Below are 18,435 nucleotides of genomic sequence, written 5' to 3'. Positions count from 1 at the left end.
ACTAAAAAATAAGAAAAATCTGTACGTGTCTTTTCCATGTTTACATTTTTAAATTTCATTTTCCTAAGTATATTTTTGTGTATATTATAAAAGTAGTAGACTTCCAAGGACTAGGAGAACAACCTTAGATAGTAGAGAATCACCTAAACGACCTATATCTATCTTCTTCAACAGCTTAAGCTATGTACTGCGCTAGAGCCTCCCTCAATGAGGAACTACAATGCCCAGAATTCCCCCAAAATGCGTGAGCGACGTCCATTTCACCCACCTCGCCGCGACCCACCCTGGGATATGTAGTGCGTGACTTCCGCAGTGCACGCTGCGCCTGCCGGGCATTTTTTCCTGGTTTGGGGGCAAGGTCTCATGGGAAAGGTCATGTCTCTCGAAGAAAGGTTATAAACCTTGGGATATGAGGGTTGGGCGAGACATCCGAGCCTGTTGCGTTCCGTGTTGGGACCAGGAATAACCCTGACTTCTGAGCTTTCATAACCCCAGGATCCTCCAGAAAATTTGCGGCGCGCTGAGGGAAAACCTTGCTGGCAAGTCGGGACCATGTGGCAGCGGCTGTTTTTCTTTTCCCACCCAGCACGTTTTCGGGATGGGGACATAGGGTTCAGTTGAGATACAGAGGCTCCCTTCGGGATATTGGGTTCTCTGAAGTACGGATGGACTAGGGCAGGGCTGAGACCCCATTCATTCACTCATTTGTTCAGCTCTCCTTTATGCCCGGCGCAGAAGATACCCCTTAGGGTCCCAAGGCCCCCTCCTGCGTTAAGTTCCTTCCTTAAGGTCATTCAGCTGGGGCAAAGCTGGGGACTCGACACCTTTCTATGCTAACCATTGAGCTGCCTCTACTTTGAGCAGCTCAGTGGATGAATATAGTATCTTGAGGATACCTTTGATTTGTGCAGGGTTTTCTTGTGCAGGTGTGTGACCCAGGTCAGCTTAGGTCAGGATGCTGTACTGCTTGCCACAAAATAGCCTGTACTGTCGCGTCGTTTTTTCTTGTGAACAGACTGTTTGGCACAGCCGTAGAGAGGGGTCTGAGACATGCATTTAGTGATACGCGTTGATTGGTTTGTGTAATGAGGTTGTTCAAGTGGAAAGAACTGAGTTGTAGTCCCTGCTTCACTAGTACTAGAAGAATTTTTTAAACCTTTTTGAACCTATTTTTCCTTATCTGTAAAATGGAAATAATATCGACCTGGAAGGTTAGCTGAGAGAATTTAATGAGATAATGTGTTTCAAACGTTCTTTGTAAATGGTAACATGTTGCAGAAATATTAGATTATATGACTTTAGTCCCCGCTTTTCTAACCATTACTTCTCAAGTATAAATGTAAACATTTATAGCATATTTTTAAAACAAATTATTTTTTTTTCATAATTATCTTTAGTTCTTTTATTGTTTCAGCATGACTTGAAACATTACTTAATTTCTTAGTATTTCTTGATTGGTGCTTTAATTGTGTCGTTCATTGGTTAAAACCTATCCAAGGCCGGTAATGATTAAATTATATGACTTTTATTTATTTATTTTCTAAAGAAAGGAATTAGTTGAGCTCTTTAAGGGCACAAGAAAAAGGGGCAAGAAATTATCCTGAAAGCAAATAAACCAGAGACCATACTTCTGAAAAATTAAAAAAAAAGTATATATATATATGTATGTATAAATATATATGGCTCTGAATTAATGCCTACACTTTTTAGAAACTTCGAAGGTGATTATTTATTTTAAACAATTTTCCTCTTTTTCGAAAAGACAGCTCTGAGTTTGTGGGCTTTTTTTTCCTTTTATGGTAAATTTGAAAACTTTATGTAAATGTCAGATTTAAAACACTTTTAAAATGGGGTGCAGAAAGAAGCCCCTTTTTCTGGACATTTATTTTTGGATCAAATTCTGCTATCTGGTTTAGACTAAGAAAAAATCTTTAGTTAATGCAGAAAAAATGTATTACTTTAATTTGAATTTTGGAATCATTTTGATATTAATGATGTAAGCATAACCATGTTAAACCAATTCTTTTATAGAAGCTGTACGTTGGAATGGGTTTACAGTCATTGTAATGGAAACAAAATACATGAAGGAAAAACTGTTATTTGTATCTCTGCTTATTGCACCTGACGACTAGTTGCAGATGGTTTTGTTTACCTAAGAAAACTTGTGATATAAATGAAAAAAACACCTGTTTTCCTAGACTCATTGGTTACAAATATGCTTCGTCTAAGAGCTATTTGTCCATTCTCCTGGAGAGTGTTTCAATTTCGACCCATCAGTTGTGAACCACTAATTATTCAGATGAATAAGTGTACAGATGAGGAGCAAATATTTGATTTTATTGAAAGAAACAAAGCCATACTTTCAGAAAAGCAAGTGGGATGTGCATTTGATATGCTTTGGAAGCTTCAAAAGCAGAAGACCAGCCTGTTAAAAAATGCTGAGTATGTCAGAGACCATCCTCAATTTCTTACTCTTCATAATTTAGCTACAAATAAATTCAAATTAATGAATGACAATACCCTGGTGAATGTGTTATACGTCACACAACAGTAAGTAATTTACTTTTATACTTTATGGAATGATTATATAGTTTACATTTTAATTTTCTAAAAATCTCTTTATTTTCATTTTATTTATTTTTTTTGAGGAGTCTCTGTCGCCTAGGCTGGAGTGCAGTGGCATGATCTGGCTCACTGCAAGCTCTGCCTCCCAGGTTCACGCCATTCTCCTGCCTCAGCCTTCCGAGTCAATGGGACTACAGGCGCCTGCCACCACGCCCGGCTAATTTTTTTGTATTTTTAGTAGAGACGGGGTTTCACCATGTTAGCCAGGATGGTCTCGATCTCCTGACCTTGTGATCCGCACGCCTCGGCCTCCCAAAATGCTGGGATTACAGGCGTGAGCCACCATGCCAGGTCTAAAAATCTCTTCAAAATGAAAAATAATTTTTTTCACCAGTAGTTTTCCTGATAATCTAATTTTTTTGTTTTGTTTTGTTTTGTTTTGAGACGGAGTCTTGCTCTGTCACCAGGCTGGAGTACAGTGGCACAATCTTGGCTCACTGCAACCTCCGCCTCCCAGGTTCAAGCAATTCTCCTTTAACAACTGTAATACTATTGTTAACTGTGGGCATTTGAAATTGGATTATTGTGGAATTTTGTGAAAATGTGGTTGGCTGCAGATGAGGATATAGTAGGTAAGCAGTTAGATTTAAGATTAATGCCAGTCGGGTGTGGTGACTCACACTTGTAATCCCAGCACTTTGGGAGACTGATGTGGGTGGATCACCTGAGGTCAGGAGTTCAAGACCAGCCTGGCCAACATGGTGAAACCCTGCCTCTACTAAAAATACAAAAATTAGCTGGGCGTGATGGCAGGCACCTGTAATCCCAGCTACTCCGGAGGCTGAGTCAGGAGAATCTCTTGAATGCACGTGGTAGAGGTTGCAGTGAGCACAGATCATGCTACTCTACTCCATTCTGGGCGACAGAGCGAGACGCTGTCTCCAAAAAAAAAAAAAAAAAAAAGTAATGCCTAATAACAATCAGCAATTAGTAAATTTTGTCTGTGATAACTTGTTTGCAATCTCATTATTGTAATTAAATGGATGGCAGATATGTTTTCTAGGGGGTATTGGTACAATAGGTTGTTTCTCAATAATAGCCCTTAAAAGGAAAAAGAAATAAAATGATTTTGTAGATTCATTTGTATTTGATAACAATGTTATACAAATTATGTGGATGGTTGATAGGTGTTATGTAAAAAAGGGCTTCCTTGGTGTCAATGGAAAAACTCAGAGATAAATGTTAAGAAATATTACATTCCAGTTTTGGGATTTGTGAAGAAAAAATGAAGAGAGCAAAGAAAAAAGGAAAAAAAATAAAAAGAAATGTGTTGTTTGCAAGGAAATCCAGCCTTCAAAAGAACTGGGTTCCCTGAATGAAGGCTTCAGCAGTTGTACAAGGGGGAAAAACACAAAAAAGTTACACCTAATCTGTTTATTAGTCTCATTGATGAAAAAGAGCAGTTTTCTCACATGATGACCCAACCTTCAAGGGTTATTTAAATGGCTGTAAATATCAGCATTACGTAAGTTAGAGATGTGTGAGTTGTTTTTGTAAGAGAATTAGCATTTATAGGAAAGGGGCTTAGGGCTTATATTGGGGATTGATGTTAAACTGAAAAAGGATGATTCCATGTTTTTTGGTGGTCTTTCTCAGGTTACAAAGTTGTTTTCTCTGAGGTACTTGAAGGGGATGCTTAAAGTTTTGTGAATAAGGTGATTGGTGACTATTAGCTTTTTAATTTTTTTACAAACATTTTCTTATAAAAATATTTTATTTATTTATTTATGAGGTGGAGTCTCACTCTGTCACCGAGGCTGGAGTGCAGTGGTGCAGTCTCGGCTCTCTGCAACCTCAACCTCCAGGGTTCAAGCAATTCTCCTGCCGTAGCCTCCTGAGTAGCTGGGATTAAAGGCACATGCCGCCATGCCCAGCTAATTTTTGTATTTTTAGTAGAGACGGGGTTTCACCATGTTGCCCAGGCTGGTCTCGAACTCCTGACCTTAAGTGATCCACCCGCCTCAGCCTCCTAAAGTGCTGGGATTACAGGTGTGAGCTAGCATGCCTGATCAAAAGTATTTAAATCAGAACAAAGACATATTATATGTACTTTTAACATAAATATATTGTTGAACATTATCATTGGTCAGTAGCATGGATATTGAAATAAGCAGATAAAAGGGTGAGAGGGCATGGGATAAAGTATAGATGTTTATTAGGCTGTACCAAAAAATCAGAATATTGAAATAAGAGTGGACCAGAAATAAGGACTGCCTATATAAGAGGAAATAACTTGAGTTTCACTTTTGCATTATAATTTGTATTGCATATGTTTTTAATGATTTTAAAATGATTATGTATGGAGGATTCTTTCTTTTTTATTAAGGTTTGCTGGTGAGGCCCATGACCCGCTAGTTGAAGCACTAGTTACAGAAGCATGGAGAAGGCTAGAAAGGCAAGTACCCTGGGTTCACCTTGAAGGTCAGGGTTATTCTTTTCAGGGTTAACGGAGTGAAATCTTGAAGGAAAAGAACAGGGAACTGATGCCTGTCAAGCTTCACTGAAAAAAATGTATTTAAATTCAGTTTAGTTTTAAAGTTTTTGATTGTGTAATATGTTGTTGTTGTTTTTTTTTTTTTTTGAGATGGATTCTCACTCTGTCGCCCAGGCTGGAGTGCAGTGGCGTGGTCTCAGCTCACTGCAACCTCTGCCTCCTGGGTTCAAGCAATTCTCTGCCTCAGCCTCCTAAGTAGCTGGGATTATAGGCACCCACCATGACGCAGGGCTAATTGTTTGTGTTTTTAGTAGAGATTGGGTTTCACCATCTTGGCCAAGCTGGTCTTGAGCTCCTGACCTCGTGATCCACCTGCCTCAGCCTCCCAGAGTACTGGGATTATAGGCGTGAGCCACCGCTCCCAGCCATGTCTTTTCTTTTTTCTTTTCTTTTCTTTCTTTCTTTTTCTCTCTTTTTCTCTCTGTCTCCTTTTTTTTTTTTTTTTTTTTTAATGGACAGGGTCTTGACATGTTGCCCAGGCTGGTTTTGAACTCTTGGGCTCAAGCAATACTTCCTCCTTGGCCTCACAAAGTGCTGGGGTTATATGCATGAGCCACCATGCCTGGCTGTGTATTCTTTAAGAGAGAAAAGAAAGTATTTCATATTTTTCCTCTTTAAGAGTGGGGAATAGTATACTTTTCCACACATGTAATTAGTTGAAATATAAATAAGATAGAGTCACAGCTATTCATGAACTAGCCTTTTTGAATCTTCTTTTCTAGAAGAATACTTCAGAAAGGAAAGATTCTTGATTAATTGGCTATCAATAAAAACCTAGAAGTGCAGGAGCCAGGAAAGGAGAAAAAAAGAGACCCTAGTTTAGTAGAGAGGAAGGCCATTTAACACTGTTTAGAAGCATCTGTAGCTACTTGTCTGTTACTCCATTTTTATGGAGTGGCAATGACCAGAGCTTATAGGTGACTTAGAAGCTTTTTAAAGAAAGTGAGTTTCAGGTCCACTGCTGTGGACAGTATTAATTCAGATATATTTCCTATATTGTACACAGCTCTATTTTCAGCATGTTGCCTTACTTGATAATCATTCAGAAAAATGGGAAATCTTGTGAGTAGAGAGAAATTTATTCTCTAATTATATATCAGAAGCTCTTTATTTATAAAAGGGCTGAGATAATAGCAGACTCATTTTGGGAAATCTTCATCTATTTCTGAAAACTGAATTTTTTAATCTAGGAATTCTGGATGATTGTAGTCTATTGTTAGGGAATAAGGCAAATGTTAGGGAGGAAAGAAAAAAATCAGGGTGAGGAGGAGATAGGCGGATATTAAAAACTACAGAGCAACTCTCCCTCTAAATCAAATAGAAACCAGACAGGAACGTCTTGACTAAGATGAAGGAGAAACAACAGGCTATTTATTTGTAGACAGAGAGGAGCGACCATTCTGATTTTTAAAATATTTTTAACATATTGCCTCTTAAAGCTTAAACTATAATAAATACTTATATATTGGTAAACTCTGTAGGCCTTTATTACATGGGCTGGATTAAATTAAGGGACAGAACAGTTCTCCAGATTTAGAAATTCTGTATTAATCTACTAAGTTGTGATTTTAAGTTAATCTTATTAGCTAAACCCATTTGTCTTCTTTTATACTCTCTACCTATAACTATATTGAGGGTAAGCAGAGTAATCTTATTCCTTTTGCTAACAGTACAAATTATCTATTTACTGGATCTTTGGGGTTAGATTTGTTGATAATAGGTCACAACATTTTATTTCTCTTCAAAGCAACGATACGTTATGTGTATTATGCATCTTGAACAAATCACTTGTAAAATAGGTGGTCTTTTGTGTTTTACAATTACTGTATTAATTAAATTACATGTATGATTGTATTTTATAGTGAATCAAGCATTTCTTTTAAATTTTTCTTTATTTCAGAATAACTCAGAAGTACAATGATCTTGCTAAAATATCTATAAACTTATGTTTTTTTTTTTTTTTTTGAGACAGAGTCTTGCTCTGTTGCCCAGGCGCGAGCGTAGTGGTGTGATCTCAGCTCACTGCAAGCTCCGCCTCCTGGGTTCAAGCGATTCTCTTGCCTCAACCTCCCAAGTAGATGGGACTACAGGCACCTGCCACCACACCTAGCTAATTTTTGTATTTTTAGTAGAGACAGGGTTTCACCATATTGGCCAGGCTGGTCTCAAACTCCTGACCTTGTGATCTGCCCACCTTGGCCTCCCAAAGTGCTGGGATTACAGGTGTGAGCCACCGTGCCCAGCCTGTTTTATAAATATAATTTGTAATGATTTAAATGGGGTAGATTATTCTGGATTAGTACTATATAGTGAATCATGGCAAGGATAACTAACATGTATTTGAAATCCATATTTATTTTTTTCTTTTGGGATAGGGTCTGGCTCTGTTACCCAGGGTGGAGTACAGTGGTACAACCAGGGCTCACTGCAGCCTCAGACTTCCAGGCTCAAGCCATCATCCTATCTCAGCCTCCCAAGTTTCTGGGACCACAGGTGGATGCCACCACGCCCAGCTAATTTTTATATTTTTAGTAGAGATGGGATTTCGCCATGTTGCCAGGTTGGTCTTGAACTCCTGGGCTCAAGGAATCCTCCTACCTTGGCCTCCCAAGAAATCCAAATTTTTTTAAAAAAACTTTTTATTATAGAAGATTTTTAACATTTACAAAAGGAGAAAGAGTAGTACAACGAATTCCCATGTACCCATCCTCCAGCTTCAACAATTGTCAACACATAGCCAGTCTTGTTTTATCTATATCCCCTCCCACTCTCAGTACACTTCAGTATATTTTAAATAATATCATTTCATCTTTAAATACATCAGTGTGTTTCTCTAAGGACTTTTTAAAAATATAGAACCAGCTGGGCATGGTGGCACACGCTTGTAGTTTCAGCTACTCAGAAGGCTGAGGTGGCACAGCAAAGGATACAATCAACAAAGTGAAGTGAGAGTACACAGAAGGGTAGAAAATATTGGCAAACTACCCATCTGACAAGGGATTAATAACCAGAATATATAAGGAGCTCAAACAACTCTAATTAGGAAAAAGTCTAATAATCCGATCAAAAAATGGGCAAAAGATTTGAGTAGCGATTTCTCAAAAGACCCGTGCAAATGGCAAACAGGCGTATGAAAAGGTGCAACATCAGAAAAATGCAAATCAAAACTACAATGAGACATCATCTCACCACAGTTAAAATGGCTTATATCCAAAAGACATTCATAACAAATGCTGGCAAGGATGTGGAGAAAAGGGAACCCTGCACACTGTTTTTGGGAATGTAAATTAGTATAAGCTCTATGGAGAAGAGTTTGGAGGTTCCCCCAAAAACTAAAAATTGAGCTAGCATGTGATCCAGTAATCCCACTGCCTGGGTATATACCCAAAAGACAGGAAATCAATATATTGAAGAGATATCTGTACTCTTACGTTTATTGCAGCACTGTATACAATAGCTAAGATTTGAAAGCAACATAAGTGTCCATCAACAGATGAATGGATAAAGAAAATGTGGTGGCTGGGCGCAGTGGCTCACGCCTGTAATCCCAGCACTTTGGGAGGCCGAGGCGGGCGGATCATGAGGTCAGGAGATTGAGACCATCCTGGCTAACAAGGTGAAACTCCGTCTCTACTAAAAATACAAAAAATTAGTTGGGTGTGGTGGCGGGCGCCTATAGTCCCAGCTACTCGTGAGGCTGAGGCAGGAGAATGGCGTGAACTCGGGAGGCGGAGCTTACAGTGAGCCGAGATCGCACCACTGCACTCCAGCCTGGGTGACAGAGCGAGACTCCCTCTCAAAAAAAAAAAAGACAAAAAAGGCCGAGTGCGGTGGCTCACGCCTGTAATCCCAGCACTTTCGGAGGCCGAGGCGGGCTGATTACCTGAGGTCAGGAGTTTGAGACCAGCCTCAACATGGAGAAACCCTGTCTCTACTAAAAATACAAAATTAGCTGGGCGTGGTGGTGCATGCCTGTAATCCCAGCTACTCGGGAGGCTGAGGCGGGAGAATTGTTTGAACCTGGGAGGCGGAGGTTGCAGTGAACCGAGATCGCGCCATTGCACTCCAGCCTGGGGCAACAAGAGCGAAACTCCGTCTCAAAAAAAAAAAAAAAAAAAAGAAAAATGTGGTATATATACACAATGGGGTAATATTCAGCCGTAAAAAAAATGATATCCTGTCATTTGCAACATGGGTGGAACTGGAGATTATTATGTTAAGTGAAATAAGCCGGGCACAGAAAGATAAACGTCGCATGCTCTCACTCATTTGTGGGAGCTAAAAATCAAAACAATTGAACTAATGGACGTAGAGAGCAGAACGATGGTTACCAGAGGCTGGGAAGGGTAACGGGCGATTGTGGGGGAGGTGGGGATGGTTAATGGGTAAAAAAATAAAATAAAATGAATAAGACCTACTATTTGACAGCACAATAGGGTGACTATAGTCAATAATAACCTAATTATACATTTTAAAGTAACTTAGAACGTAATTGGATTGTTTGTAACTCAAAGGATAAATGCCTGAGGGAATGGATACTCCATTTTTCATGATGTGTTTATTTTGCATTGCATGCTTGTATCAAAATATCTCATGTACCCCATAAATATATGTACCTACTATGTACCCACAAAAAAATTTTTTTTTTTTAATTTTAATAAAAATGCTGAGGTTGGAGGATCACTTGAGCCTAGATGTTCAAGTCCAGCCTGGGCAACATAGTGAGACACTGTGTCTTAAAAACATAATAACAGGCCGGGCGCGGTGGCTCACGCCTGTAATCCCAGCACTTTGGGAGGCCGAGGCGGGCGGATCACGAGGTCAGGAGATCGAGACCATCCTGGCTAACACGGTGAAACCCCGTCTCTACTAAAAATACAAAAAATTAGCCGGGCGTGGTAGTGGGCGCCTGTAGTCCCAGCTACTCGGGAGGCTGAGGCAGGAGAATGGCGTGAACCCGGGAGTCGGAGCTTGCAGTGAGCCGAGATCGCGCCACTGCACTCCAGCCTGGGCGACAAAGCAAGACTCCGTCTCAAAAAAAAAAAACAAACAAACAAACAAAAAAAAACATAATAACATTGATAAAGTTAAATTTAAATTTTCGATATTACCTAGTACCTTGTCTGTGTTCAAATTTTCTTGATTGTCTTATAACGGTCTTTTTATAGGCAGTTTATTTAAATCAGTTTCTGAGTAAGGTTCACAATTACTGTGTCTCTTAAATTTTTTTGTTTCTTTTTAAGTAAACTTTACAGAAAAATAATGTATAAAAATTATACTAGTCATAAGCATACAGCATGATGAATTTTAATATACTGATCACTGCTATGTAACAGCACCAAGATAAGGAAACAACATCATTAGTTCTTTTCATGTTCTCTTCTAGTCCTCTCACCCAAAAAAGATCTTGACCTCTAACACCATAAATTGTTTCTATAGAAATGGAATCCTACAGTATGTACCCTTATAGTTTAATTTGCTCAGTATGTTTTAAGGATTTATCCATTATGTTGTATGATTCCATAATTTTATTCTATTGTATGAGTATGTGCAGTTTATCCATTGTACTCTTGATGGACATTCGGGTTTTTTGCAGGGTTTTGCTATTACATATGTGTTGCTATGAATTTTCTTATGCTTGTTTTTTAGTGAATTCAAAGTCATAAAATCTGTAACAGTTCCTTTTTCCTCTCTTTTGTCTTGCCATTTTCTTGTGGAAGAAATTGGATCATTTCTCTTATTAAAAAAATTCTGGAGTTCTTCATAGCACTGTTGTAGTAGCAGCCATTATATTTGTTAATATGCAACCTTGAGTCAAAATTGTTCTGTCATCTAAAAAAATTAAGTAAATCATTCAAATAATTTTTAGTGATTTTCTCCCTTTCAAAACCTTTCTACAGTATCTGACTTTTTAACTGTTGCTATTTGTTACTTTTATAATAATAACATTTTAGAAAAAAATAATTTTATGTAATTTACTATTTTGATTGCTTTTAATTTTATAACTATGTATTATGTGTTTTAAGTGAAAGTAAATACTAATGTTCTCCTTTGTATATTTCCTTTAATAGGTTTGATATTAAACTGCTCTCAGAATTTTCCTCTTGCCTAGCAGATCAGCGTTTGTATTTTAGTCCATTAATGGGAAAAATAGCTGATATTGTTCATAGGAACTTGGAAACCACACAGGACTTAAGGTAAATTTATTTAGGGAATCTTGTGTTGTGGTGGAAAGATCCTGGGCTTTGGATGTGGATGCAGTCAGATTTGCTACTCTTAGTTTATGTGACTTAAGGGTAATTTACTTAAGCTCTTGGAAGTTCGTTATCCTCATCTGCAAAAGAGGGATAGTAATAGCTACTTTGCAATGTTGCTGTGGGGATTAGACATAAGGTACATAAAGTGTAATACAATATTGTTGAGGTCTGTGGAGGATCTGAGTTTTTACCTATTTGCAAGCTAAGTTTGCCTGCCACATTTTCCTACGTGCCGTAGGAAGGCCTGAGACTCTGAGGTCAGAGACAGAGGACTTTGTTTTTTATAGCAATAGCAGTAGCAGAGTACCAGCATTTTCTTGTGTTGATTCCCTGAGCTCTCATTCCCATAATGGGTTGTGATCCAGGAGAGGAGCTCTGAGCTTAGGAAACCTGCATCTTTTATAATAAAGCATGCCTAATCTGCTCCAACAGGAGACATTATCTCTATTCTCCTAGGCTGTTTGCTATGCAAACATCCTTGAAAAGATAGTTCTGAACAAAGGCAGTCAGAAACCCACTGAAAATGGCCTCTGAATAAGTATCTAGAACATAGAAGTTTCTCAGTAATGGATAGTAGATATTATTATTATATCATTAAGTAAACCCAGGAAGTATTTAAATTAAGTATGAATTCACTGGCCAGGCGTGGTGGATCACACCTGTAATCCCAGCACTTTGGGAGGCCGAAGTGGGTGGATCACTTGATGTCAGGAGTTCGAGACCAGCCTGGCCAACATGGCAAAAATCCCATCTCTACAAAAAATACAATATTAGCTGGGCATGGTGGCGGGCGCCTGTAATCCCAGCTACTCGGGAGGCTGAGGCACAGGAATTACTTGAACCTGGGAGGTGGAGGTTGCAGTGAGCTGAGATTGTGCCACTGCACTCCAGCCTGGGCAACAGAGCAAGACTCTGTCTCAAAACAACAATAACAAAAAACAAAAAAAAACCCAGCAACAAAACTCGAAACAACAACAACAAAATCCAAAAAAACACAAAAAATAAATTAATTAATCTATAATAAATAATTAACCTATAATAAATTAATAAATAACCTATAATAAATTAATAAATAATTAACCTATAATAAATTAAATAACCTATAATAAATTAATAAATAATCTATAATAAATTTATAATTAATCTATAATAAATTAATTTATAATTAATCTATAATACATTTATAATTAATCTATAATAAATTAGTTATAAATTAATCTATAATAAATTAATTTATAAATTAATCTATAATTAATTTATAATTAATTTATAAACAAATTCACAAATTTTACATACAATTATGTCTTTTTTATTCTTTCCATCTGGGAATGCTTTCTTTTCAGTTTCATAAAGGAGAGTTAATAATTACATTTGCTCAATGTCAAGGAACTATTAATTTGAAACTAACATTTAAGGAGTTTCTCTGGTTTTCATACCAGTGGTTTGAGGGTTTGTTTTGTTTTTAACATAAGATTACTTACTGTCAATGCTAACCTTCATAATCCGGTACTATGATTGTCTTTGGCGTTTCAGATACAGCTTTTTCTCTCATATTTACAAAGTGATTAGCACTTTGGTAAAATTAAATTATAGTAGTTTCCTGCTTTTCTTGTCCCACTCCACCCTACTTCCCTGCCTTTTTTTTTTTCTTTTGAGATGGAGTCTCCCTCTGTTTCCCTGACTGGAGTGCAATGACGCAACCTCTGCCTCCTGGGTTCAAGCGATTTTCCTGCCTCAGCCTCCTGAGTAGCTGGGATTACAGGTGCTCGCCACCACGTCCAGCTAATTTTTATATTTTTAGTGGAGATGGGGTTTCACCTTGTTGCCAGGCTGGTCTCGAACTCCTGACCACAAGTGATCTGCCCACCTCAGCCTCCCAAAGTTCTAGGATTACAGGCATGACCCACCATGCCCAGCCCCCTGCCTTTTTAAAAAAAAAAAAATACACTTATGTGGCTGGGTGCAGTGGCTCATGCCTGTAATCCCAGCACTTTGGGAGGCTGACGTGGGTGGATTGCTTAAGCCCAGGAGTTTGAGACCAGCCCTGGCAACATAGCAAGACTCTGTTTCTACAAAAAAAAAAAGAAAAAAAAAAAAAGAATTGATCATTCTTAATTGATGTAAAAATCTTTGCATCTTTTTTCTTTTTCAGTTCCTTGTCTGTCTTGATGGTCAACATATCTTCTTTAATATCACGACATTTTCAACAACAACTGGTGAAAAAAACAGAACTTCTTTTTGACACCATAGATTCTTCTGAGGTCAACGTTGCAAAAAGCATAGCAAAGTTTCTTCGAAATGTTAGATATCGTTATCAACCACTATTAGAAAGATGTAATAACGTATTTTTAAGTAATGTGGACCACCTTGATTTGGATTCCATCAGTAAAATACTTAGTGTATACAAATTTCTACAGTTTAATAGTTTTGAATTTATTATAATGGCTAAAAAGAAGCTAACTGAAATGATTCCTCTGTGTAATCATCCTGCTAGCTTTGTAAAATTGTTTGTAGCATTGGGACCCATTGCAGGACCTGAAGAAAAGAAACAGTAAGTTCAGTTTAAAATGCATTACTTTTTTTGTTGTGAATACGTGGAGCCTTCAAGCTTAGGTCTCCTTGCAGCTCTGGAAGGTACAAATATCACCCCATTAGGTTGTGGAAGGGAAAATAATCTCTTATGCTCTGCTCCTTGATTCTTTTTCTGATTATTCTGATTTACATCTCAAACTCTTAGTCTGTTGCTGTGTTCTGAAAGGTAAACCTCTGATACTGGGCCAACATGAAAAAAAATGAGGGGAAACGCCGTGTGTTTTTATTCTCCCTTTCGTGCTACGTGACTGGATTTACACACATAAGACTCCCCCACCCAGTGTAAGTCTGTGGAATATTTAGAATTATAGTAGTCATAGCAGAGGGCCATTTTATGCTTTGCTGTCTTCATCACAATAATCATCAAAGCATTTATTATGCACTGGGCATATGCTCCCATGTCAGGTTTGAGCAAATTTTGTGTGGCGCCTCTCATTTAGGAATTTCCAGTTTTGCTAGATATTGATGTAGGTAGTAATATTTGAAATATAATGATGAGCAAATATTAAATTAACATACAAATACGGTTAATAGATAAGAGTTTCTCTTCCTAGGCCATGTGACTGGATTTATACTAGACATAAACTTCCCCCACCCAGCATAATTGTATGAAATATTTAGAATTACAAGCTGGGCACGGCGTTGCACGCCTTTAATCCCATCACTTTGGGAGGCCGAGGCAGGTGGATCCCTGGATCCCAGGAATTTGAGACCAGCCTAGGCAAGATGATGAAACCTTGTCTGTACAAAAAAAATACGAAATTAGCCAGATGTGGTGGTGCCCACCTAGAGTCCCAGCTACTCATGAGGATCACCTGAGCCCAAGGAGGTTGAGCCTGCAGTGAACTGACATCGCGCCATTGAATTCCAGCCTGGGCACAGAATGAAACCTTGTCTCAAAAGAAAAAATAAAAGAAAAAAATAAGAATTTTATATAATAGTCCTAACACATAAGTATGATTAGTAGATTCACTTAAGCAGGGGTTCCAAGACTTGCACAATAGGGGAATCTGTATCATTACTCTGTTAGGGAAAACTTTACGGAGAAAGTTTTATTTTTTAAGAGTACTTTGTGGCTGGGCGCGGTGGATCATGCCTGTAATCCCAGCACTTTGGGAGGCCAAGGCAGGTGGATCACCTGAGGTCGGGAGTTCAAGACCACCCAGACCAACATGGAGGAACCCCGTCTCTACTAAAAATACAAGACAAGTCGGGCATGATGGCAGTGCCTGTAGTCCCAGCTACTCGGGAGGCTGAGGCAGGAGAATCCCTTGAACCCGGGAGGTGCAGGTTGCAGTAAGCCAAGATCGCGCCATTACATTCCAGCCTGGGCAACAAGAGCGAAACTCTGACTCAAAAAAAAAAAGTACTTTGAATTATATGAAAAAATTTTAGAGCACATCTTAAGACTATATCAAGATGGAAACAAGGTGATTATTGAAAAAAACTATTGGGGCCCAGCACGGTGGTTCACACCTGTAATCTCAGCACTTTGGGAGGCCAATGCTGGCAGATCACTTGAAGTCGGGAGTTTGAGACCAGCCTGGCCAACATGGTGAAACCCCGACTCTACTAAAAATACAAAAAAAAAGGGCCGGGTGTGGTGGCTCATGCTTGTTATCCCAGCACCTTCGGAGGCTGAGGCGGTTGGATCACTTGAGGTCAGGAGTTCGAGACCAGCCTGGCCAACATGGTGAAACCCCGTTTCTAGTAAAAATACAAAAAATTAGCCGGGCGTGGTGGTGGGCACCTGTAATCTCAGCTACTTGGGAGGCTGAGGCAGGAGAATCGCTTGAACCTGGGAGACTGAGGTTGCAGTGAGCCAGGATTGTGCCATTGCACTCCAGCCTGGGCAACAGGAGCGAAACTCTGTCTCAAAAAACAAACAAAAAAATACAAAAAATAATTAGCCAGGAGTGATGGCAGGTGCAATGGTGGGCATCTCTAATCCCAGCTACTCTGGAGGCTGAGGCAGGAGAATCGCTTGAACCTGGGAGGCGGAGGTTGCAGTGAGCTATCATGCCCCTGCACTCAAGGCTGGGCAACAGAGTGAGACTCCATCTCAAAACAGACGAAGAAACACACACATGAACAAACTTTATTGGAACTGTTTTTTGTCACCAAGTACTGTTAAAATCTCAGTGCTAAAGCAGTAAAACAGTTGGGTTTAACTGAGTCTGTCTTCAAGGAATTTATATTGCAATTGAGAGGATAGATATAATTGAAATATGTAAATACCGTAACAACATAGTTTATGAAGAAACAATAAAATTAGTGATATGGATAGTGCTGTGAGCAGACAGAAGTGAGAGAAAAATATAGACTGAAGTGGTTGGGAAAAGTTTGTGGAGAAACTGGTTTTGAAACCTTTGAAAAGGTTGGTGGAAAGGATGGCATGGAGTTATCCAGTGTGAATAGACAATTAGTTTATCCTATCCTCAAATGTCACCTTTCGAGCTTGCTTTCTAAATGATTCTAAAAAACACACGTATCATGGTACTTAACATTACTGCACTACTTTGGATAGTTCAAATGACAACTAATCATAGTCAAAATGGACCAGCTTTGTTAATTTTCAGTTTATACTGTTATATCAAGTGCTTAGTATATGAGATTTCTGATAATATGCAGGTTTATTGACTCCTAGATGTTCCTATTCAGTTTTAAAACATTTGGGAAATTGTCAGAATATCAACTGTTCATTTCTTAGCTCTTTAGTATTGAATAATTTCACTGAATCATAGTATTTTATAACCATTATAACCTTGTATTATTTGAAAATCTTAAAATATCTTTTACCTGTATTTTTCAAACAGTTTAAGATTGGATTATAATGAGGCCTGAATTTCATTGAAGAAGACAATATATTTTTCTTTATTCAGTAATATTTTATATTTGAGTAATGTGGGGAGAACACTAGAATTATATATTGGATTCAGTTTTTGTTTATATATTTTTTTCCTATTTGTTACCCAAGAACTGTTATTTAAAAAAAATTGCAAGCTAATTTTCAGTCTTTCAACCAAAAACTTTTTTTTTTTTTTTTTTTCTTCTAGACTTAAATCAACTATGTTACTGATGTCAGAGGACCTAACTGGCGAGCAAGCCCTGGCAGTGTTGGGAGCAATGGGAGATATGGAAAGCAGAAATTCATGTCTGATTAAAAGGTATCTTTTCTGAAATTTACGACGTTAAGTTTGTTGTCATTCACAAGCACCTATTTTTTTCTAAGGAAAAATGGTTTTCTTCTTTAATCTACCAGTTGTTTTGAAGAAATAAGGAATTAATGCTTAAGCCACTGTTTATGTTCTACTTTGTTTTTCTTTTCTTTTTTTTTTGTTTTTTTGAGACAGAGTCTCACTCTGTTGCCCAGGCTGGAGTGCAGTGGCACTATCTCTGCTTACTGCAACCTCTGCTTCCCTGGTTCAAGCGATTGTCTTGCCTCAGCCTCCTGAGTAGCTGGGACTACAGGCGCCCACCACCATGCCCCAGCTAATTTTGTTTGTTTGTTTTTGAGACAGAGTCTTGCTCTGTTTCCCAGGCTTGAGTGCAGTGGTGCCATCTTGGCTCACTGCAACCTCTGCCCCAGACGGGTTCAAGTGATTCTCCTGTCTCAGCCTCCTGAGTAGCCTGGATTACAGGCGTCTGCCACCACGCCTGGCTAATTTTTGTATTTTTAGTAGAAGCGGGGTTTCACTGTGTTGGCCAGGCTGGTCTGGAGCTCCTGACCTCAAGTGATCCACCCACCTCAACCTCCCAGAGTGCTGGGATTACAGGCCTGAGCCAGCGCACCCAGCCCTCCAGGCTGGTCTTGAACTCCTGACCTCAAGTGATCCGCTCACTTCGGCATCCCAAAGTGTTGAGCCACTGTGCCCGGCCGTTTTTTTTTTTTTTTTTTTTTTTTGAGACAGGGTATGGCTCTGTTGCTGAGGCTAGAGTGCAGTGGTGCCATCACAACTCACTGCACTCTCCACCTCCCAGGCTCAATTGATCCTCCCATCTCAGCCTCCTGAGTACCTGGGACTACAGGCACGTGTCGCCATGCCCACTAATTTTTGTATTTTTTGTAGAGATGGTGTTTTGCCATGTTACCCAGGCTGGTCTCCAACTCCTGGGCTCAAGGAATCCATCCGCCTCAGCCTCCCAAAGTGCTGGTTTGTTTTTCAAAGTAGAAATGACAATTGTTTATAGCTTTTTCATTTTATTTGTACTATTACACTCAAGCAGAGCATCATAACCTTGTAAAATAGAGAGCATAAAGACCCTCCTTTTATTTTTTTCTTTTCTTTTTGTTTTCTTACTTTTCTTTCTTAGTTTTAAAATTTTTTGTAGAGATAGGGTCTTACTATTTTGCCCAGTCTGATCTTGAACTCCTGGGCTCAAGCAATTCTCCCAAAATTACCACCAAGGCCGTAATTTTCAAAAGGAAAGTTTCTGCAGCACAGTCAATGTCTATATGAACTTGAA

General features: G+C 38.8%; 1 protein-coding gene across 10 annotated transcripts in view; it reads left to right on the top strand.

Moving 5' to 3' along the window:
- The first annotated feature begins 291 nt into the window (after positions 1 to 291).
- Positions 292 to 18,435, top strand: part of FASTKD1 (FAST kinase domains 1) — a 44,152-nt gene continuing 26,008 nt past the window's right edge. For 2 of the 10 annotated variants that reach the window (XM_055379134.2, XM_055379129.2), the window contains exons 1-6: positions 307 to 1,211; positions 2,032 to 2,550; positions 4,952 to 5,020; positions 11,191 to 11,316; positions 13,529 to 13,927; positions 17,025 to 17,135. In XM_055379134.2, coding sequence (XP_055235109.1) covers positions 2,174 to 2,550; positions 4,952 to 5,020; positions 11,191 to 11,316; positions 13,529 to 13,927; positions 17,025 to 17,135 — 1,082 coding nt within the window. In that variant the 5' untranslated portion in view covers positions 307 to 1,211; positions 2,032 to 2,173. Of the gene's footprint in view, positions 2,551 to 4,951; positions 5,021 to 11,190; positions 11,317 to 13,528; positions 13,928 to 17,024; positions 17,136 to 18,435 lie in introns of all 10 variants that reach the window. The other 8 variants (XM_031008452.3, XM_031008450.3, XM_031008449.3 and 5 more) reach the window with 7 other exon arrangements.

Source organism: Gorilla gorilla, chromosome 11 (assembly GCF_029281585.2).
Source record: "Gorilla gorilla gorilla isolate KB3781 chromosome 11, NHGRI_mGorGor1-v2.1_pri, whole genome shotgun sequence".
Lineage (NCBI taxonomy): Eukaryota > Metazoa > Chordata > Mammalia > Primates > Hominidae > Gorilla > Gorilla gorilla.
Note: the sequence above shows the minus strand (reverse complement) of the source record. Positions and strands in the feature narration are given on the sequence as shown.